The 24216-nt window shown below is 41.0% G+C and overlaps 1 protein-coding gene across 13 annotated transcripts in view; it reads right to left on the bottom strand.

Annotated features, from left to right (window-relative positions):
* Positions 1-24216, bottom strand: part of LOC128685704 (acyl-coenzyme A thioesterase 1) — a 326051-nt gene that overhangs the window by 84874 nt on the left and 216961 nt on the right. For all 13 annotated transcript variants that reach the window (XM_070088074.1, XM_070088077.1, XM_070088081.1 and 10 more), the window contains one exon: positions 14266-14463. In XM_070088074.1, the coding sequence (XP_069944175.1) occupies positions 14266-14463 (198 nt within the window). The remainder of the gene's footprint in view (positions 1-14265; positions 14464-24216) is intronic.

The raw sequence follows: 24216 nt of genomic DNA, 5'->3' as shown, positions 1-24216 counted from the left end.
GTTGCCCCTCTATAAACATGTACATCCTGGAGCCTACCCATCAACTTTTTATCCACCAATACATAATCTAACAAACTACTTTCATTACATGCTACATCATACCTTGTATATTTATTTATCCTCTTTTTCATAAAATGTGTATTACTTGTTACCAAATTTCTTTCTACACATAGCTCAATTAAAGGCTCCCCATTTACATTTACCCCTGGCACCCCAAATTTACCTACTACTCCCTCCATAACATTTTTACCCACTTTAGCATTGAAATCCCCAACCACCATTACTCTCACACTTGATTCAAAACTCCCCATGCATTCACTCAACATTTCCCAGAATCTCTCTCTCTCCTCTACACTTCTCTCTTCTCCAGGTGCATACACACTTGCTATAACCCACTTTTCACATCCAATCTTTATTTTACTCCACATAATCCTTGAATTTATACATTTGTATTCCCTCTTTTCCTGCCATAGGTTATCCTTCAACATTATTGCTACTCCTTCTTTAGCTCTAACTCTATTTGAAACCCCTGACCTAATCCCATTTATTCCTCTCCATTGAAACTCTCCCACCCCCTTCAGCTTTGTTTCACTTAAAGCCAGGACATCCAGTTTCTTCCCATTCATAACATCCACAATCATCTCTTTCTTATCATTTGCACAACATCCATGCACATTCAGACTTCCCACTTTGACAATTTTCTTCTTATTATTCTTTTTAGTAATCTTTGCAGGAAAAGGGGTTACTAGCCCATTGTTCCCGGCATTTTAGTTGACTTTTACAACACGCATGGCTTACGGAGGAAAGATTCTTATTCCACTTCCCCATGGATATAAAAGGAAAAGTAATAAGACCAAGAACTATTAAGATAAAATCAAAGAAAACTCAGATGAGTGTGTATAAATAAATGTGTACATGTATGTGTAGTGTGACCTAAGTGTAAGTAGAAGTAGCAAGACATGCCTGTAATCTTGCATAAATATGAGACAGACAAAAGACACCAGCAATCCTATCATCATGTAAAACAATTACAGGCTTTCGTTTTACACTCACTTGGCAGGACGGTACTACCTCCCTGGGTGGTTGCTGTCTACCAACCTACTACCTATAAATATATATATATATATATATATATATATATATATATATATATATATATATGATGGGTCTACTATGAAAGATGAGGTGAATCATAGAATTGATAAGGGGAAAAGGGTGAGCGGTGCACTTAGGAGTCTGTGGAGACAAAGAACTTTGTCCTTGGAGGCAAAGAGGGGAATGTATGAGAGTATAGTTTTACCAATGCTCTTATATGGGTGTGAAGCATGGGTGATGAATGTTGCAGTGAGGAGAAGGCTGGAGGCAGTGGAGTTGTCATGTCTGAGGGCAACGTGTGGTGTGAATATAATGCAGAGAATTCGAAGTTTGGAAGTTAGGAGGAGGTGTGGGATTGCCAAAACTGTTGTCCAGAGGGCTGAGGAAGGGTTGTTGAGGTGGTTCGGACATGTAGAGAGAATGGAGCGAAACAGAATGACTTCAAGAGTGTATCAGTCTGTAGTGGAAGGAAGGTGGGGTAGGGGTCGGCCTAGCAAAGGTTGAAGGGAGGGGGTAAAGGAGGTTTTGTGTGCAAGGGGCTTGGACTTCCAGCGGGCATGCATGAGCGTGTTTGATAGGAGCGAATGGAGACAAATGGTTTTTAATACTGACGTGCTGTTGGAGTGTGAGCAAAGTAACATTTATGAAGGGATTCAGGGAAACCGGCAGGCCGGACTTGAGTCCTGGAGATGGGAAGTACAGAGCCTGCACTCTGAAGGAGGGGTGTTAATGTTGCAGTTTAAAAACTGTAGTGTAAAGCACCCTTCTGGCAAGACAGTGATGGAGTGAATGATGGTGAAAGTTTTTCTTTTTCGGGCCACCCTGCCTTGGTGGGAATCGGCCAGTGTGTTAATAATATAAATAAAAATGATAGAAAAATAGTAATAAACAACATTTTATATTGTTGGTTTTCATAAACATGTTTTGTAAACAATATAGTGACAATGTCTATGCAGTTATTGTGTAATACAGAAAGAGTGAACATAAAAAAGCAGACCTTATATTGGTCTCACAGGTCATAAAAGTTATTTAAAAAAAAGGAAAAAATTATTACCGGGTGACCGGCAGTCAGCGATGTTGCCATAAGTGGTTCATTTTCTGTGAACTTCACGACTCAATATCTCGGCAAGTATTGATCGCCAAAAAAAAAAAAAGTTTAGCCTATAATATTAAAAAAAAAAAAACTATCATTTCAAAAGAACAAATCATTTTTTTTTTTTAATATTTTCCGACCCTGGGTGGGAGTTAAGAATCGAGGGTTAAGAATCGAGGGTCTCTACACTGAAAGGGTTAATGCCTAGTTCTATTGTTAACTTTATATGTTAGTATAAACTTATTTGGCATTTATAGTGGAAAAAATAACATTCTGCTTTCCAGCGATAGCCAGGAACCAAACCTGTCAAATGAGTGGAGCCCTACTGTAACTGTGTTAAGGCAAAATGTGTTAACAGGTCTACTGTATATACTGCATAATGCTTAAGATAAGATAAGATAAGATTTCGTTCGGATTTTTAACCCCGAAGGGTTAGCCACCCAGGATAACCCAAGAAAGTCAGTGTGTCATCGAGGACTATCTAACTTATTTCCATTGGGGTCCTCAATCTTGTCTCCCAGGATGCGACCCACACCAGTCGACTAACACCCAGGTACCTATTTGGTGCTAGGTGAACAGGACAACAGGTGTAATGAAACGTGTTGAAACATTTCCACCCGCCGGGAATCGAACCCGGGCCCTCCGTGTGTGAAGCGGGAGCATTAGCCACCAGGCTATTCTGTATTAGGACTGAAGAAGCCACTCATGGCATGACTTTTCTTAGTCAATGTCTTGATCAGCGCATATATGCCTTTTCACTACAACTTGATGGTGGTAACCATACCAATTGCACCAAAACATAATATAGTAAGAGCTTAAGATAACAGAAGAAAACTCAGATATACCTGTTATCTTGTATATTTATGAAGAAGAAAGATAACCACCTGCAATCCTACCATTGTGCAAAACAATTACAGGTTTGTGTCACATTTATTTTGCAGGATGGTTGTACATCCCGGGTTAAACCTGTGGTCTAGCTATATTGAGGTTGCTAGTCCACTGCTTGAGCCACTGCACCATGAGCTAGTAATCTCTGGCTGGCTAGACCACTGGTTCAAACCCCAAGCACTCCATATGAATTATTTATACTTGTTAATTACAGACTTTTCAAAATGTTTAACCAAGTGTCGCAACCCCAAATCCTGAAATGTCTCCTGGTGTCGCAAAATATTTGAAAAAAAAAATAAAATTATTTTTCTTATGAAATGATACAGAATCTTTTCCCGATGATAATGACACTCAAAGTATGAAATTTGATGGAAAACTTATGGAATTACACTCTTGCGAAGTTAGTGACCTCGGCGACATTTAAGCATCGATGATTTCGCCCATTTTGAGCCCTATTGTTCCAGTCCACCAAACTCATAGCTATTTCTTTAGAACTCCATTTGTTCTATCTATTGAGTACAACAAACCGCCCATTTACCAATTTCAACTACCCAATAAAGTGGTCAGAAATTGGCAATTTGGCCAATTTCATGCAAATTAAAAAATATATCTATTTCAAAATAGGGTCCAGAATGAACATTGCAGACATTCCTGACACTAAAATAACATTTTCTCTGTTCATCAGTCACATCTCCAGGTCTCTATTATAATAGTCTTGCTTTCTATTTTGAAGTTTTATTCACACAAAAAATAGAAGATTAACTGTTAAGCAGACTACTGAAATATTATAATAATTGTATAAATAATGTCAACCCATTTATGAAAACATATCAGAATGGCTAGTTGGAAATTTATTGGACAATGACGTCATTTTTTACTTTTGAACATCGGCAAAAATCGAACATTTCTGCCACTTTGAGCTCCATTTCAAGATCCTTTTCATAGTAAAATCAATCAAAATCACTTCCATTTCTATAATATATTTTTCATTCTATCAAATAAGACCAAGAAAACAAGAATACAACCATAAATACTATACGAAAATACACCTCAAAGTCGGCGTTTTAATCCAAAAACACGGTTGGAGTTTTTTCTCATTATGCAATATGTGCTGCAGGATTTTTTTTTATACTGTGCACACTGACCACACACCCATTCTCTCACATGTGGGCCTAGCAGCTGTCTCCTGCTTGATTTGAAGCCGCTAGAATTTTTGAGTATATATATGTCAAACACATTGGCTCGTAAGATGTATACAGTGGAACATAAGAACATAAGAAAGGAGGAACACTGCAGCAGGCTTGTTGGCCTAGGCAGATCCTTTACAATTCATCCCACTAACAAAACATTTGCCCAACCCAATTTTCAATGCTACCCAAGAAATAAGCTCTGATATGCAAGTCCAACTCAAATCCAACCCCTCTCACTCATGCATTTATCCAACCTAAATTTGAAACTACCCAAAGTCCTAGCCTCAATAACACAACTAGGTAGACTGTTCCACTCATCAACTACCCTATTTCCAAACCAATACATACCTACATCCTTTCTAAATCTAAACTTATCTAATTTAAATCCCTTACTGCAGGTTCTCTCTTGGAGAGATATCCTCAGGACTTTATTTATATTCCCTTTATTAATACCCAACTTCCACTTATACACTTCGATCATGTCTCCCCTCATTCTTCATCTAACAAGTGAATGTAATTTAAAAGTCTTCAAACTTTCTTCGTAAGGAAGATTTCTAATGCTATGTATTAATTTAGTCATTCTACGCTGAATGTTTTCTAACAAATTTATGTCCATTCTGTAATATGGAGACCAGAATTGAGCTGCATAATCTAGGTGTGGCCTTACTAATGATGTATAAAGCTGCAGTATAACCTCTGGATTTCTGTTGCTTACACTTCTTGATATAAATCCCAATAATCTATTTGCCTTATTACGTATGCTTAGGCATTGCTTTCTTGGTTTAACCCATTCAGGGTCCAAACCGTAGATCTACGCCATGAGCTCAGCTCACTCTGATAAACTGTGAGTGGTACATTTGGGCCTAGATATGAGAGAATACATCTATGGGGTATGTGTGCACCACATAAAACAGATCCTGCAGCACACTGTGTATAATGAGAGAAAAAAAATGAAATCATGATTTTTCGATTAAAACAGCAACTTTGCAGTGTTTTTTCGTATGTTTTTTATAGTTGTATTTGCGATTTCTTGGTCTCATTTGATAGAATGGAAGACATATTACAGAAATAGAGATGATTTTGATTGGTTTTAGCACTGGAAATGGCTTGAAACTGAGCTCAAAGTAGCAGAAATGTTAAATTTTTGCCGATATTCAAGAGTAAACAAACGACCTCACACGTCTAATACACGTCAGCTGGTGGGTCTAATATACATTCACAAATATGGTGATGATATTTATACAATTATTGCAGTATTGCATAACAGTAAATCTTCTATTTTTTGGTGTGAATAAAAATTCATTATGTGAATAAAAAATCAAAATGGAATTTATTTGTAAAGCCTCAAAACATAACTAATGAACAGAGGAAATGTTAGTTTAGTGCCAGGAATGCCTACATTGTTCATTCTGGACCCTATTTTGAAATTGGAATATTTTGAACTTTGTGTTAAATTGGCCAAATTAACAATTTCCGATCACTTTATTTTGTAGTTGAAACAGTTGACTTGGCGATTTCTTGTGCTCAATCGATAGAATAGAAGTAATACTAGTGAAATAGCTAAGAATTTGGTTGATTGGAATAATGTAATTGGCCTAAAATGGGAGTCAAAGTCGGCAAAATCGCCGATTCGTAAATATCGCTGACACATCAAAATTCGCGAGAGCATAATTTCGTCAATTTTCCACCAAATTTCGTACTTTTTGTTTTATTACCTTCACAAAAAGATTCTCTACGATTTCATAAGAAAAAATAACAAATTTTTTTTTTTAAAATTCTTGGACACTGGTGCGTGACTCCAGATTTGGGCCTTGGACCCTGAAAGGGTTAAGGTTGCTGCTCACCATAACCCCCAAGTCCTTTTTGCAATCTGTATGGCTAAGTTCTACATTACTTAACTTATAAGTGCTAGGGTTATGGACACTCCTGAGCTTCAGAACCATGCATTTATCTACATTGAACTGCATCTGCCACTTTTCTGACCAAGAATAGAATTTGTCTAAACCCTTCTGAAGTTCCCTAACATCTACATTTGAATTAATTATCCTACCTATCTTTGTGTCATTGGCGAATCTGCTCATATCACTTGTAATACCCTCATCAAGATCATTGATATATATTATAAACAACAACGCGCCATGAGCTACAACTTTTTTTAAGTCTCTGGTGCGGTACTCTATCAAAAGCCTAACTAAAATCTAAGTAACCAATATCGAATTCTTTATCATGATCAACGGCCTCAAAAGCTTTACTGAAGAACGTCAATAAATTAGTTAGGCAGGAACGGCCCCTAGTGAATCCATGCTGAGTATCATTTAGTAATTTTATTTAGTAACTTATTTAGTAATTTAAGCATACAGAGGTACAAAAAATACAGGTAAGAGCAGCATGCCAAAGCCACTTATATGCATAGCATTACGGGCTGGCTTAAAATTAACTTAAGATTAACTAAGCAATGATGAAATCAGTGATAAAACATTAATGTAAACAGATAACTATAAAGCACAAATGAGTATTACAAAGACAGGTCATATGGTTGCTTGCATTGCTGTACATTCAGTCGAATGGAGTATTCTGTTAGGTAGTGTATTTAAAAAAATAATAGTTAGATTGGGTCCTAGGTTTAACATTTGTGTGATATAATTGTGAGTAACATATAGGATATACAATTTATAAGGTTCAGTTATTCAGTATTTATTTGGTTTTGAGTGAGTAAGTGATCTTTGAGAAGAGACTTGAATTTATAAACAGGTAGTGTTTCTTTTATATTTACAGGTAATGAATTCCAGATTTTAGGGCCTTTTATGCATAGCGTGAGATGGACACGAGGAACATCAAAGAGTGATCTGTGCCTTGTGTTATGGTCATGTGTTCTGTTGAGGTTGGCAAGGAGATGTTTGAGGGGAGGGTTAATATCAGAGTTAAGTGTTCTATGTATGTAATAGGTGCAAAAATAAGTATGGATGTTTTGTATGGTGAGTAGGTTGAGTGTTTTGAATATTGGTGGAGTGTGTTGCCTGTAGTGAGAATTTGTTATCATTCTAACTGCAGCCTTTTGTTGGGTAATTAGTGGTCTGAGATGGTTAATTGTTGTTGAGCCCCATGCACAAATTCCATAGGTGAGATAGGGGTAAATAAGAGAGTGATAAAGGGCCAGGAGGGCTGACTGTGGAACATAGTACCGTATCTTCGATAGTATGCCTACAGTCTTGGAGATTTTCTTAGAAATTTGTTGTATATGTGTATGAAATTTGAGTCTATTATCGAGGTGGATTCCTAGGAATGTTCCTCCTTTCTAATGTTGTTATGTACCCACAACACCACTCATACTCATCCTCTACCACTCATATATTTGTCCAATCTCTTTTTAAAGCTACCCAAGGTTCTGTCAAAGCTAAAACCTTGGGTAGTTTCAGATTTACGTTGGATAAATACATGAGTGAGAGAAGTTGGATTTGAGTGGGACTTGCACGTGATTAAATAGGATTATTAAAGCTTATTGCTTGGGTAGCATTTATTCTGTTAGTGGGCTGGATTTGTGAAGGACCTGCCAAGTATGGGCCAACAAGCCCATACTTGGCAGACTCCTTTGTTATGTTGATGAGTGGAACAATCTGCCTAGTATGGTTATTGAGGCTAAAAGCTTGGGTAGTTTCAAATTTGTTGGATAAATACATGAGTGAGAGGGGTTGGATGTGAGTGGCACCTGCACATGAGTAAATAGAATTATCAAAGCTTATTGCTTGGGTAGTATTGAAAATTGGGCTTGGCAAATATTCTGTTGGTTCGATGGATTGTGAAGGACCTGCCTACTATGGGCCAACAGGCCTGCTGCAGTGTATTATTATTAGTATGTATATAATAATAATTATATTATTATTATTATTAATTTAGGGAAGTGGAGCACAGATCCAGTTCCCTTGATCAAGAGCCCCTCACCAAGGAACCTCCCTTGACGGGGTAGTTCGCATCCTGAAATTTTGTTTGTATCCAGAAGCAAAAAATCGATCAAGTGACTGCGCGTATCCTGAAAAAATTCGCATGGTGGGGCATTTGTAAGCCAAGGTTCCACCGTATATACAGTGGACCCTCTCCTAACGATATTAATCTGTTCCTGAGAGCTCATCGTTAGCCAAATTAATTTTCCCCATAAGAAATAATGCTCAGAGGTGACCTCTACCTAGCTCAGTGAGGACGTGTCGAGTGTGCACTCTACAGATTGAACCAAGATGCCCTCCATCGAGCAACTTTACCAACAGCTTAAGGAAGAATTGAGGATGGCGAAGATGGAGATTCGGCGACTGACCGAGGAAAACAAGAAGATTCGTAGTAGTCCTCCTGTTTTGAGTCCTCAGGTCAAGAAGGGAAACTGGTCAGTGGCTGGACAGCATGGAAAGAAGTTGACTATCAAGAAGACGAATGGAAAGGTAGAAATGATGAAGAAGAAAGAGACTGCTGTGGAATCTGTTGTGGAAACATCTAATGCTTTCTACGTGCTACCCGACGAATGTGAGCTGACTACTGGGAACATCACGAAGAATGACACCAAGAAAGGTAAGAATATTGTTGTTGTTGGGGATAGCAAAGTTAGGTACATTGATAGGGTGTTCTGCTTGAAGGACAGGAGTAGGAGACAGAGGGTTTACTTTCCTGGGGCTGGGATGGACGATATTGTTAGCCGTCTGGATGACATCATGAGAGGTAATGGGAGCAATCCTATTATCTGTCTCAGTGCTGGAGGCAATGATGCTGGCAGACGTAGGAGTGAGGACCTGATTAGCAGGTATAGGTCAGCAATAGAAATAATTAGGAGGAAGGGTGGGAACCCTGTCATATATGGTATTTTGCCAAGGAGAGGAGTTGGAAATGAATGGTTGTCCAGGGCAATTGGTGTCTATTGCTGGCTGGACAAATTCTGTAAGGAAAATGCGGTAACATTCATTGACAACTGGGACCTCTTCTATGGCAGAAACGACATGTATGCCAGGGATGGGGTTCACTTATCTAGGTCTGGGGTTGAGGCACTGGCAACTGCAGTGGAGGGAGCTGTTAGGACTTTAAACTAGGAATAGTTAGTGGTATGGGTTTTGGCAGGAAAACAGTGAAGTCCCAGTTTAGTAATATTATGAGTTCTAGGGGAATTAGTAATAAGCAGAACGAGGTAGATATTGAAAAGCCAGTGACACTAGATGATGAGGACAGTAACAGGTTCAGTAGAAAAACAGAAATGAGCAGGAATGATAAAGGGAAAGGAGAGTCTTTCAATGTATATTATGCTAATAGCCGTAGTGCTAGGAATAAGATGGATGAATTGAGATTAGTTGCTAGTGCAGGTAACAATGATGTATTTGCCATAACTGAGACGTGGTCTAATTCAAAAAGTCGGGACATGCCTGCGGAATGTCACATTCAGGGTTTTAAACTGTTCCAAGTCGATAGAAGTATCGGGAAGGGGGGTGGGGTGGCATTGTATGTCCGAGATCGCTTGAACTGTTGCATAAAAACGGGTATTAAGTCTGAAGTAACACATACAGAGTCTGTTTGGATAGAATTTTCAGAGGGGCATGAAAAATTTATTTTAGGTGTGATATACTGTCCCCCAAACTTAGATAGGGACCAAGGGAGACTATTATGGGAGGAAATTGTTAGGGCCACAAGACACGATAATGTAGTAATTCTAGGAGACTTTAACTTTAGTCATATTGATTGCAATTTCTTGACTGGGAATTTAGAATCAAACAACTTCTTAGAAGTAGTTCTGGATTGTTTTTTGAAGCAGTTTGTGACAGAGCCTACAAGGGGAAATAACCTGCTTGACTTAGTTCTGGCAAACAATGAATCCCTTGTTAATAATTTAGAAGTTTCAGAGGAACCGGGTGCTAGAGACCACAAATCAATTACATTTAGCATTGAATGGAAGTATGATAGTAGGGATAACTCAGTAACAGTCCCAGATTTTCGCTTAGCAGATTACAATGGGCTTAGAGAACACTTATCATCTGTTGACTGGGGTAACGAAGAGAGCTATCAATATGACAGTTTTCTGAACACCATACATGCTGCTCAAAGAACGTTTATCCTGTATAAAGAAATTAGATCAAATAGAAATGACCCAAAATGGATGAATAATAGGCTGAAATATCTACTAGGGCATAAGAAAGGAATTTATAGGCGTATCAAAAGAGGTGAGGGTCATCTTATGAATTGGTACAGTGGTCCATCCCTTTTTATAGTTCTCGGGAATCATAGATTTCGGAAATCATAGGGATATTTTTGTATAAACATGGGCTCACTTTTCACAGGCTGACTCGCGAGTAGTAGTTCGTCCAGGACGCGTACGCACGGTGTGAGCCGGGGCAGCAGGCAGTCTGGCATTGTTTACCAGTGAGCGAAGGTTCCCTCATGTGCTCCAGCGAAATATTTCATAATACAGTGGACCCCCGCATAACGATATTAATCCGTTCCTGAGAGCTCATTGTTATGCGAAATTATCGTTATGCGAATGAATTTTCCCCATAAGAAATAATGGAAATCAAATTAATCCGTGCAAGACACCCCAAAGTATGAAAAAAAAAATTTTACCACATGAAATATTAATTTTAATACACACAAACTGAAAAAGGCATGCACAATTACATGACACTTACCTTCATTGAAGATCTGGTGATGATTGATGGGATGGGAGGAGGAGAGAGTCTTAGTGTTTAGAAGGGGAATCCCCTTCCATTAAGACTTGAGGTGTCAAGTCCTTTTCTGGGGTTACTTCCCTTCTTCTTTTAATGCCACTAGGACCAGCTTCAGAGTCACTGGACTTCTGTCGCACAACATATCTGTCCATAGTGGCCTGTACCTCTCGTTCCTTTATGACTTCCCTAAGGTGTTTCACAACATTGTCAGTGTAATAGTCACCCGCATGGCTTGCAATAGCTGTGTGAGGGTGATTTTCATCCATAAAGGTTTGCACTTTCAGCCACATTGCACAGATTTCCTTAATCTTTGAAGTAGGCAACTTCTTCAATTTCTCTCTCCCCTCCTCCGAAGCAGTTTCCTCAGGTCTGCCCTCTTGCTGTTCAAGATGATCTAGCAGCTCATCAGTGGTTAGTTCTTCATTGTCCTCCACCACCAACTCTTCCACATCCTCCCCACTAACCTCCAACCCCAAGGACTTCCCCAATGCCACAATGGATTCCTCAACTGGCATAGGATTCTCAGGGTTAGCCTCAAACCCTTCAAAATCCCTTTTGTCTACACATTCTGGCCACAGTTTTTTCCAAGCAGAGTTCAATGTCCTCTTAGTCACTTCCTCCCAAGCCTTACCTATAATGTTTACACAATTGAGGATGGTAAAATGATCTTTCCAAAACTCTCTTAGAGTCAGGTGAGTTTCTGAGGTCACTACAAAGCACCTTTCAAACATAGCTTTTGTGTACAGTTTCTTGAAGTTGGAAATAACCTGCTGGTCCATGGGCTGCAGGAGAGGAGTGGTATTAGGAGGCAAAAACTTCACCTTAATGAAGCTCATGTCCCTAGAAAGTCGCTCTGCCAAGTCTGAAGGATGACCAGGAGCATTGTCTAATACCAGGAGGCACTTAAGGTCTAATTTCTTTTCAATTAGGTAATTTTTCACTTTGGGGGCAAATGCATGGTGTAACCAGTCATAGAAAAAGTCCCTAGTGACCCATGCCTTACTGTTTGCCCTCCACAGCACACACAAATTAGCCTTGAGGACATTGTTTTTCTTGAACACTCTGGGAGTTTCGGAGTGATACACCAATAAAGGCTTCACTTTGCAATCACCACTAGCATTGGCACACATCAACAGAGTAAGCCTGTCTTTCATAAGCTTATGTCCTGGGAGTGCCTTTTCCTCCTGAGTAATGTACGTCCTGCTTGGCATTTTCTTCCAAAACAGGCCTGTTTCGTCACAATTAAACACTTGTTCAGGTTTCAGTCCTTCACTGTCTATGTACTCCTTGAATTCCTGCACATATTTTTCAGCCACTTTGTGGTCTGAACTGGCAGCCTCAACATGCCTTATCACACCATGAATGCCACTACACTTCTTAAATCTCTCAAACCAACCTTTGCTGGCCTTAAATTCACTCACATCACTAGTTGCTGGCATTTTTTTAATTAAATCCTCATGCAACTTCCTAGCCTTTTCACATATGATCGCTTGAGAGATGCTGTCTCCTGCTATCTGTCTCGTTTACACCCACCAATAACAGTCTTTCAACATCTTCTATCACTTGCGATCTCGGTTTCGTAAACATAGTTGCACCTTTGGCAAGAACAGCTTCCTTGATTGCCGTTTTCTTGCCCACAATAGTAGCGATGGTTGATTGGGGTTTATTATACAACCTGACCAGCTCAGAGACACGCACTCCACTTTCATACTTAGCAATGATCTCTTTCTTCATCTCCATAGTAATTCTCACCCTTTTTGCTGTAGGGTTGGCACTAGAAGCTTTCTTGGGGCCCATGGTGACTTATTTTGCAGGTGCAATCACTACAAAGGCTGTGATAATATGAAATGTTCCAGTTGTTGTATGTTTGGAAGTGACCGCAGTGGCTGGCTGGCTTGTAAACACTGGCACCCAAGGGACAAGTGAGGCGCGCTCAGGCAAAAGTGGACGCGTATGGTATGGAACGAATAGCGCTGGTCGGGTTTTTAAGTGCTAGTTGAGGCAAAATTTTTGCGTTAAAATGTATCGCTAGTCTGATTTATTGTTAATCGATGCCATCGCTGGTCGTGGGTCCACTGTATTCTAGTTTTCTGGTCTCATTTTATAGAATGGAAGACATATTACAGAAATTGAGATGATTTTGATTGATTTCAAAATGAAAAGTACCTTGAAATTGAGCTCAAAGTAGCAGAAATGTTCGATTTTTACCAAAGTTCAAAAGTAAACAAATCATGCCAAGCATCCCAGACACGTCAACTGGTGAGTCTAATATTCTTTCACAAGTGCGCTGATATTATTTATACCATTTCTACACTAATGCAGTATTCTGCATAACAGTAAATCTTTTATTTTTTTTTGAGAATAAAAATTCAATGTGGAAAGCAATAGAAATGTAAAAGGGGCCTGGGGACATGACTAACGAATAGAGAACTTGTTATTTTAGTGTCAAGAATGTCTGCCTTGTTTATTCTGGACCCTATTTGGAAATTGGCATCTTCTGAAATTTGTGTGAAATTGGCAAACTTGACAATTTCTGACCACTTTATTGGATAGTTGAAATTGGTAAATGGGTGGTTTCTTGTACTCATTCGATAGAAAAAAGTGGTGTTCTAGCAAAATAAATATGATTTTTGTTGACTAGTACACTGGAATTGGCCGAAAATACGACTCAAATTGGGCGAAATCGCCGATGCGTAAACATCGTCAAGACCGCTATAAATACTGAATAACTGAACCTTATAAATTGTATATCCTATATGTTACTCACAATTATATCACACAAATGTTAAACCTAGGACCCAATCTAACTTTATTATTTTTTTAAATACACTACCTAACAGAATACTCCATTCGACTGAATGTTCAGCAATGCATGCAACCATATGACCTGTCTTTGTAATACTCATTTGTGCTTTATAGTTATCTGTTTACAATAATGTTTTATCACTGATTTCATCATTGCTTAGTTAATCTTAAGTTAATTTTAAGCCAGCCCATAATGCTATGCATACAAGTGGCTTTGGCATGCTGCTCTTACCTGTATTTTTTGTACCTCTGTATGTATGCTTAAATTACTAAATAAATAAATAAATAAATAAATAATTCCGTAAGTTTTGTCAAATTTCATACTTTTGGTGTCGTTATGATTGGGAAAAGATTCTCTATCATTCCATAAGAAAAAAATTTTTTTTTTTTTTTCCGAAAAATTTTCAACCCTGAGAACGAGTTTAGGAGAGGGCCTCTCGACCCTGAAAGGGTTAACATGCTTTTTGCATGCAACATAAGCTATCATTGAAAGCAGCAGATCACTCACCTCATAATTCTTACGGCCTGCTTTTCTGAGACGTTCAGTGGCTTGATCAGCATAAGTTTCACTTTTCCCATTCCTGTCCTCGCATCCGACAAGGAAGAGAAAGTGAGCATCAGCTTTCTCTATTGGAATAAGTGTTTCCGGATAATCTAGTGGATCTTCCCAAGCCTCGTACATATCCAAAACACCATCATCATCAATCTAGTGAAAAACTATGTATTAGTTTACAATACCTGCTTTGGATAAAATGGATTTATAGAAATACAGTGGACCCCCACATGATGCTATTAATCCGTTCCTGAGAGCTCAATATTATGTGAAATTATCGACATGAGAATTAATTTTCCCCATAAGAAATAATGGAAATCAAATTAATCCGTGCAAGACACCCAAAAGTATGAAAAAAAAAATTTTACCACATGAAATATTAATTTTAATATACACAAACTTAAGAAAACATGCACAGTTACATGACACTTACCTTTACTGAAGATGTGGTGATGATTGATGGGATGGGAGGAGGGGAGACTGGATGGTTTTAGTGTTTAGAAGGGGAATCCCCTTCCATTAGGACTTGAGGTGTCAAGTCCTTTTCCAGGGTTGCTTCCCTTCTTTTAATGCCACTAGGACCAGCTTCAGAGTCACTGGACTTCTGTCGCACAACATATCTGTCCATAGTGGCCTGTATCTCTCATTCCTTTATGACTTTCCTAAAGTGTTTCACAACAGTGTCAGTGTAATAGTCACCCGCACGGCTTGCAATAGCTGTCTGAGGGTGATTTTCATCCATGAAGGTTTGCACTTCAAGCCACTTTGCACAGATTTCCTTAATCTTTGAAGTAGGCAACTTCTTCAATTTCTCTCTCCCCTCCTCCGAAGCAATTTCCTCAGGTCTGGCCTCTTGCTGTTGAAGTTGATCTAGCAGCTCATCAGTGGTTAGTTCTTCATTGTCCTCCTCCACCAACTCTTCCACATCCTCCCCACTAACCTCCAACCCCAAGGACTTCCCCAATGCCACAATTGATTCCTCAACTGGCATACTCCTCTCAGGGCTAGCCTCAAATCCTTCAAAATCCCTTTGGTCTACACATTCTGGCCACAGTTTCTTCCAAGCAGAGTTCAAGGTCCTCTTAGTCACTCCCTCCCAAGCCTTACCTATAAGGTTTACACAATTGAGGATATTAAAGTGATCTCTCCAAAACTCTCTTAGTCAATTGAGTTTCTGAGGTCACTACAAAGCACCTTTCAAACAGAGCTTTTGTGTACAGTTTTTTGAAGTTTGCAATAACCTGCTGGTCCATGGGCTGCAAGAGAGGAGTGGTATTAGGAGGCAAAAACTTCACCTTAATGAAGCTCATGTCCCCACAAAGTCGCTCTGCCAAATCTGTAGGATGACCAGGGGCATTGTCTAACACCAGGAGGCACTTAAGGTCTAATTTCTTTTCAGTTAGGTAATTTTTCACAGTGGGGGCAAATGCTTCGTGTAACCAGTCATAGAAAAAGTCCCTAGTGACCCATGCCTTATTGTTTGCCCTCCACAGCACACACAAATTAGCCTTGAGGATATTCTTTTGCCTGAACGCTCTGGGAGTTTCAGAGTGATACTCTAATAAAGGCTTCACTTTGCAATCACCACTAGCATTGGCACACATGAGACGAGTAAGCCTGTCTTTCATAGGCTTATGTCCTGGGAGTGCCTTTTCCTCCTCAGTAATGTAGGTCCTGCTTGGCATTTTCTTCCAAAACAGGCCTGTTTTGTCACAATTAAACACTTGTTCAGGTTTCAGTCCTTCACTGTCTATGTACTCCTTGAATTCATGCACATATTTTTCAGCTGCTTTTTGGTCCGAACTGGCAGCCTCAACATGCCTTATCACACTATGTATGCCACTACACCTCTTAAATCTCTCAAACCAACCTTTGCTGGCCTTAAATTCACTCGCCTCACAACTAGTTGCAGGCATTTTTCTAATTAAATCCTCGTGCAACTTCCTAGCCTTTTCACTTATGATCACTTGAGAGATGCTATCGCCTGCTATCTGTTTTTCATTTATCCACACCAATAACAGTCTCTCAACATCTTCTATCACTTGCGATCTCTGTTTCAAAAGCACAGTTAAACCTTTGGCAAGAACAGCTTCCTTGATTGCCATTCTCTTGGACACAATAGTAGCGATGGTTGATTGGGGTTTACTATACAACCTGGCCAGCTCGGAGACACACACTCCACTTTCATACTTAGCAATGATCTCTTTCTTCATCTCCATAGTAATTCTCACCCTTATTCCTGTAGGGTTGGCACTAGAAGCTTTCTTGGGGCCCATGGTCACTTACTTTTCAGGTGAAATCACTATAAAAAGGCTGTAATAATACGAAATGTTCCGATTGTATGCTTGAATGTTACTGCGGAGGCTGGCTTGTAAACAGTGGCACTGGCTGGCTCAGGCCACATGGACATGTCTCGGACGAATCGCGTTGAGCGAATTTTTTAGCGCTATGCGAGGCAAAATTTTAGCGATAAAATGTATCGCTATGAGGATTTAACGCTATGCGATGCCAACGTTATGCGGGGGTCCACTGTACTGCATATATCCTAAGTTCTAATCATGTGAACACAAACATAGCAATGTAGTTATTACTTGTATTATTATTATTTCCAACACATTGGTCATCTCCCATTGAGGCAGGGTGACCCAAAAAAAGAAACACTTCACCAAAATTCACACTGAATCACTGTCTTTGCAGAGATGCTCTGATATGACATTTTATGTCACTCCAGACAGCCAATATTCTTTAAAGTGCAGGCATTGTACTTACCACCTCCAGGACTCAAGTCCAGCTAACCAGTTTCCATGAATCCTTTCATAAAATATTACCCTGCTCACACCCTAACAGCTTGTCAGGTCCCAAAAACCATTTGTCTCCATTCACTCCTATCTAACACACTCACATGTGTCTGCTGCATGTCCAAGTCCCTTGCACATAAAAGCTCTTTTACCCCCTCCCTCCATACTTTCCTATGATGGCCCCTACCCTTCCTTCCCTCCACTACAGATTTATACACCCTCCAAGTCATCCTATTTTGCTCCACCCTCTCTATATGACCAAACCACCTCAACAACCCCCCTTCCACCCTCTGAATAATACACCTACCATCCGACTTACGACCGAGTTCGGTTCCGAGAAACCGGTCGTAAGTCAAAATGGTCGCAAGTCGAACTTTACTACTGAATATCAACAAAACATTTTTGTAATGACTTTATTCAAGTTTAATAAACTTGATATTGTTGCACACAAACTACACTGAGGTAAACTCGTATACAGTGCACCCTCGCATACCGTTGGCATCACATAACGTTAAATCCGCATATCGATACATTTTATCACTAAAATTTTGCCTCACATACCGCTAAAAAACTCGCTCAACGCTATTCGTCCGAGACGCTTCTAATGTGCGGCCTGAGCCAGCTTCACATGTTCCGCCGGTGGCATTGTTTACAAGCCAGCCTCTGCGGTAACATCCAAGCATACAATCGGAACATTTCGTATTATTACAGCGTTTTTGGTGATTTCATCTGCAAAATAAGTGACCATGGGCCCCAAGAAAGCCTCTAGTGCTAACCCAGTGGTAAAAAGGGTGAGAAATACTATCATACCACAGTCAGCTGCTGTTGCACCTCGATCAGCTGTTGCTGGACCAGTCAGCTGTTGCTGGATCAGTCAGCTGCTGCTGGATCAGTCAGCTGCTGCTGCACCACGATCAGCTGTTGCTGGACTAGTCAGCTGCTGCTGCACCACGATCAGCTGTTGTTGGACCAGTCAGCAGTTGCTGAATCAGTCAGCTGCTGCTGCACCACGATCAGCTGTTGCTGCACCACGATCAGCTGTTGCTGCACCACGATCAGCTGTTGCTGAACCAGTCAGCTGTTGCTGGATCATTCAGCTGTTGCTGGATCATTCAGCTGCTGCTGCACCACGATCAGCTGTTGCTGGACCAGTCAGCTGCTGCTGCACCACGATCAGCTGTTGCTGGACCAGTCAGCTGCTGCTGCACCACGATCAGCTGTTGCTGGACCAGTCAGCTGCTGCTGCACCACGATCAGCTGTTGCTGGACCAGTCAGCTGCTGCTGCACCACGATCAGCTGTTGCTGGACCAGTCAGCTGCTGCTGCACCACGATCAGCTGTTGCTGGACCAGTCAGCTGCTGCTGCACCACGATCAGCTGTTGCTGGACCAGTCAGCTGCTGCTGCACCACGTTCAGCTGTTGCTGGACCAGTCAGCTGCTGCTGCACCACGTTCAGCTGTTGCTGGACCAGTCAGCTGCTGCTGCACCACGATCAGCTGTTGCTGGACCAGTCAGCTGCTGTTGCACCACGATCAGCTGTTGCTGGATCGTTCAGCTGCTGCTGGACCAGTCAGCTGCTGCTGCACCACGATCAGCTGTTGCTGGACCAGTCAGCTGCTGTTGCACCACGATCAGCTGTTGCTGGATCGTTCAGCTGCTGCTGGACCAGTCAGCTGCTGCTGCACCACGATCAGCTGTTGCTGGACCAGTCAGCTGCTGCTGCACCACGATCAGCTGTTGCTGGACCAGTCAGCTGCTGCTGTACCACGATCAGCTGTTGCTGGACCAGTCAGCTGCTGCTGCACCACGATCAGCTGTTGCTGCACCACGATCAGCTGTTGCTGGATCGTTCAGCTGCTGCTGGACCAGTCAGCTGCTGCTGCACCACGATCAGCTGTTGCTGGACCAGTCAGCTGCTGCTGCACCACGATCAGCTGTTGCTGGACCAGTCAGCTGCTGCTGTACCACGATCAGCTGTTGCTGGACCAGTCAGCTGCTGCTGCACCACGATCAGCTGTTGCTGCACCACGATCAGCTGTTGCTGGATCGTTCAGCTGCTGCTGGACCAGTCAGCTGCTGCTGCACCACGATCAGCTGTTGCTGGACCAGTCAGCTGCTGCTGCACCACGATCAGCTGTTGCTGGACCAGTCAGCTGCTGCTGTACCACGATCAGCTGTTGCTGGACCAGTCAGCTGCTGCTGCACCACGATCAGCTGTTGCTGGACCAGTCAGCTGCTGCTGCACCACGATCAGCTGTTGCTGGACCAGTCAGCTGCTGCTGCACCACGATCAGCTGTTGCTGGACCAGTCAGCTGCTGCTGCACCACGATCAGCTGTTGCTGGACCAGTCAGCTGCTGCTGCACCACGATCAGCTGTTGCTGGACCAGTCAGCTGCTGCTGGACCAGTCAGCTGCTGCACCACAATCAGCTGTTGCTGGACCAGTCAGCTGCTGCTGCACCACGATCAGCTGTTGCTGGACCAGTCAGCTGCTGCTGGATCAGTCAGCTGCTGCTGCACCACGATCAGCTGTTGCTGGACCAATCAGCTGTTGCTGGATCAGTCAGCTGTTGCTGGACCAGTCAGCTGTTGCTGGATCAGTCAACTGTTGCTGGACCAGTCAGCTGTTGCTGGATCAGTCAGCTGTTGCTGGATCAGTCAGCTGTTGCTGGACCAGTCAGCTGTTGCTGGACCAGTCAGCTGTTGCTGGATCAGTCAGCTGTTGCTGGATCAGTCAGCTGTTGCTGGATCAGTCAGCTGCTGTTGCACCATCAGCTGTTTCTGAACATGACTCGTCCCGAACCTGTCCGTCCAGCCTGAGCGCCTGCCTTGCCGTCATTGTTTACAAGCCAGGGTGGCCGGTTGCATGCATACATTCGATACATTTTGTATTATTCCATCATTCATAGTGCTTGTAACTGCTAAATAAGCCACCATGGGCCCAAAGATAGCTTCTAGTGCGAACCCTGTGGTAAAAAGGGTGATAAATACTATCGTACCACAGCCAGCTGCTGCTGCACCATAGTCAGCTGATAAATTGGACCAGTCAGCTGTTGCTGCACCACAGCTGTTGCTGCACCACAGCTGCTGCTGCACCACAGCTGCAGCTGCACCATGGTCAGCTGTTGCTGCACCCAGCTGCTGCTGCACCCAGCTGCTGCTGCACCCAGCTGCTGCTGCACCCAGCTGCTGCTGCACCATGGTCAGCTGCACCACAGCTGTTGTTGCTGCACCACCGTCAGCTGTATTACTCGAAGATGTGGAGAGAGTGTTGTTGGTGTGGCTTAACGTGAAACAATTACCGAGAAACAATTAACCCCAGAGGGTTAGCCACCCAGGATAACCCAAGAAAGTCAGTGCATCATCGAGGACTCTAACTTATTTCCATTGGGGTCCTTAATCTTGTCTCCCAGGATGCAACCCACACCAGTCGACTAACACCCAGGTGAACAGGGAAAAATGCCTGGAACTAGTGCTCATATTGGTGAATTTAAAGCCAGCAAAGGTTGGTTTGAGAGATTTAAGAATCGTAGTGGCATACACAGTGTGACAAGGCCTGTTCTGGAAGAAAATGCCAAACAGGACCTACAGTACTCAGGAGGAAAAGGCACTCCCAGGACACAGTGTCTCATCAGTCATTGCTGCATCTTCAATAAAGGTAAGTGTCATTTATTCTTCATTTAGTAGACTAGTACATGCACAATATATACTGTGCATGTACTACTCTACTATTGTGCATGTATCCTTCTCTTTGTGTGTGGGAAAATGTATATTTCATGTGGTAAAATTTTTTTTTTCATACTTTTGGGTGTCTTGCACGGATTAATTTGATTTCCATTATTTCTTATGGGGAAAATTCATTCGCATAACGATAATTTCACATAAAAATGAGCTCTCATGAACGGATTAATATCGTTATGCGGGGGTCCACTGTATATTTAATGTGATTTAACGGGAATAAGAATGTCATACTGATTTACACACAATTGGTAGATGTGCGCAGACACATCTGCCAATTATGTGTGTTTTATTTTGGTATTTCATGTTTTACTTTACTTTTTATGCTGTTAGTACTGTATTTTATACTGTAAGGTTTAGGATAAACACTGTGCACAACACAAATAGTTATTTATTTCCCAGAAATTTGGCATAAAAAAACACGGTCATAAGTCGAGTAGTCGTAAGTCTAGCAGGTCGTAAGTCGGATGGTAGGTGTACTTTTAGTAAATCCACACCTCCTCCTAATTTCCACACTTTGAATTCTCTGCATAATATTTACACCACACACTGCCCTTAACCCTTTCAGGGTTTCGGACGAACTAGTACGGCTTACGCACCAGGGTTTTTGACGTACAAGTATGCCTAAATTCTAGCACCCTCAAATCTAGTGAGAGAAATCTGGTAGGCCTACATATGAAAAAATGGGTCTATGTGGTCAGTGTGCTCAGTATAAAAAAAAATCCTGCAGCACAAAGTGCATAATGAGAAAAAAAAAACACTTTGACCGTGTTTTTGGACTAAAACAGCGACTTTGCACTGTATTTTCGCATGGTATTTATTGTTGTATTCTAGTTTTCCTGGTCTCATTTTATAGAATGGAAGACATATTACAGAAATTGAGATGATTTTGACTGGTTTTACAATGAAAAGTACCTTGAAATTGAGCTCAAATTAGCAGAAATGTTCAATTTTTACCAAAGTTCAAAAGTAAACGAATCATGCTACGCGTCCAATACACATCAACTGGTGAGTCTTATATTCTTTCACAAGTGCGCTGATATTATTTATACCATTTCTACACTAATGCAGTAGTCTGCATAACAGTAAATCTTCTATTTTTTGTGAGAATAAAAATTCAAAGTGGAAAGCAAAAGAATGTAAGAGGGGTGTGGGGACGTGACTAATGAACAGAGGAAATGTTATTTTAGTGCCAGGAATGTCTTTCTTGTTTATTCTGGACCCTATTCGGAAATTGGCATCTTTTGAAACTTGTGAGAAATTGGCAAAACTGCTAAATTCTGACCACTTTATTGGATAGTTGAAATCGGCAAATGGGTGGTTTCTTGTACTCATTCGATAGACAAAATGAAGTTCTAGCGAAATAGTTATGACTTTTGTCGACTAGTACAGTGGAATTGGCCGAAAATAGGGCTCAAAGTGGGCAAAATCGCCGATGCGTAAACATCGTCGAGACCGCTAACTTTGCGAGAGCATAATTCCGTAAGTTTTCCATCAAATTTCATACTTTTGGTGTCATTATGATCGGGAAAAGATTCTCTATCTTTTCACAAGAATTTTTTTTTTTTTTTTTTTTGAAAATTTGGCGACCCTGAGAACAAGTCTTGGAGAGGGCCTGGCAACCCTGAAAGGATTAAATGTTACATCTACACTGCTTCCAGCCTCCTCTTTGCTCCAGCATTTACAACCCATGCTTCACACCCATATAAGAGTGTGGGTGTCACTATACTCTCATACATTTCCTTCTTTGCCTCCACAGATAACATTTTCTGTCTCCATAGATACTTCAATGCACCACTTGCTTTTTTTCCTTCATCAATTCTATGGTTAACCTCCCTTTTCATAAACCCATCCACTGACAAGTCTACTCCGAAATACCTGAACACATTCACTTCTTTATTCCCTCCCTCCAATGCCATATCCAGTTTTTTTACCTAATGCTTTTGATACCCTCATCACCTTACTCTTATGGAAATAAATGGTATAAAATACCGACACAATGGAAATATAAACACAAATGCAGTATAATGTGATCCTTTATTGACAACGTTTCACCCACACAGTGGGCTTTTTCAAGTCACACACGGATCCGTGTGTGACTTGAAAAAGCCCACTGTGTGGGTGAAACGTTGTCAATAAAGGATCACATTATACTGCATTTGTGTTTATATTTCCACCTTACTCTTATCTATGTTTACTTTCAACTTTCTTCTTTTACACACCTTTCCAAACTCATCCACTAACCTTTGCAACTTCTCTTTACAATCTCCCAAAAGCACAGCATCATCAGTAAAAAGTAACTTACCAATCCTCAGGAAAATTTGCAAAAATTTAACATTTCAAAAAGCCACTTTGAGCATAATTTCAACCTACTTCCAGTGCTGACACCAACGAAAATCCTCTCTTATTTCAGTAGTATGTATTCCATTAGAGTGGACTAGGGATGTATCAGATATCCGCATCCGCATCCGAGGAACATCCGCACAATTTCTTATATAGGAACATAAGAAAGGAGGATAACTGCAGGAGGCCTGTTGGCCCATCTTAGGCAGGCCCTTTACATCCATCCCACTAACAAAACATTTGCCCAACCCAATTTTCAATGCTACCCAAGAAATAAGCTCTGATAACTCTATCCACTCACTTGCAAGTCCCACTCAAATCCAACCCCTCTCACTCATATATTTATCCAACCTAAATTTGAAACTACCCAAAGTCCTAGCCTCAATAACCCAAATAAGTAGACTGTTCCACTCATCAACTACCCTATTTCCAAACCAATACTTTCCTATGTCCTTTCTAAATCTAAACTTGTCTAATTTAAATCCATTGCTGCGGGTTCTCTCTTGGAGAGACATCGTCAAGACCTTATTAATGTCCCCTTTATTAATACCCATCTTCTACTTATACACTTCGATCATGTCTCCCCTCATTCTTCGTCTAACAAGAGAATGTAATTTAAGAGTCTTCAATCTTTCTTCATAAGGAAGATTTCTAATGATATGTATTAATTTAGTCATTCTACGCTGAATGTTTTCTAACGAATTTATATCCATTCTGTAATATGGAGACCAGAACTGAGCTGCATAATCTAGGTGAGGCCTTACTAATGATGTATAAAGCTGCAGTATAACCTCTGAACTTCTGTTGCTTACACTTCTTGATATAAATCCCAATAATCTATTTGCCTTATTACGTATGCTTAGGCATTGCTGTCTTGGTTTAAGGTTGCTGCTCACCATAACCCCCAAGTCCTTTTTGCAATCTGTATGGCTAAACTCTACATTAGTTAACTTATAAGTGCTAGGGTTATGGACACTCCCAAGCTTCAGAACCTTGCATTTATCTACACTGAACTGCATCTGCCAC

The sequence above is a fragment of the Cherax quadricarinatus genome, chromosome 23 (genome assembly GCF_038502225.1).
Source record: "Cherax quadricarinatus isolate ZL_2023a chromosome 23, ASM3850222v1, whole genome shotgun sequence".
NCBI classification, from domain to species: domain Eukaryota; kingdom Metazoa; phylum Arthropoda; class Malacostraca; order Decapoda; family Parastacidae; genus Cherax; species Cherax quadricarinatus.
This window is presented reverse-complemented; position numbering and strand designations above follow the sequence as displayed.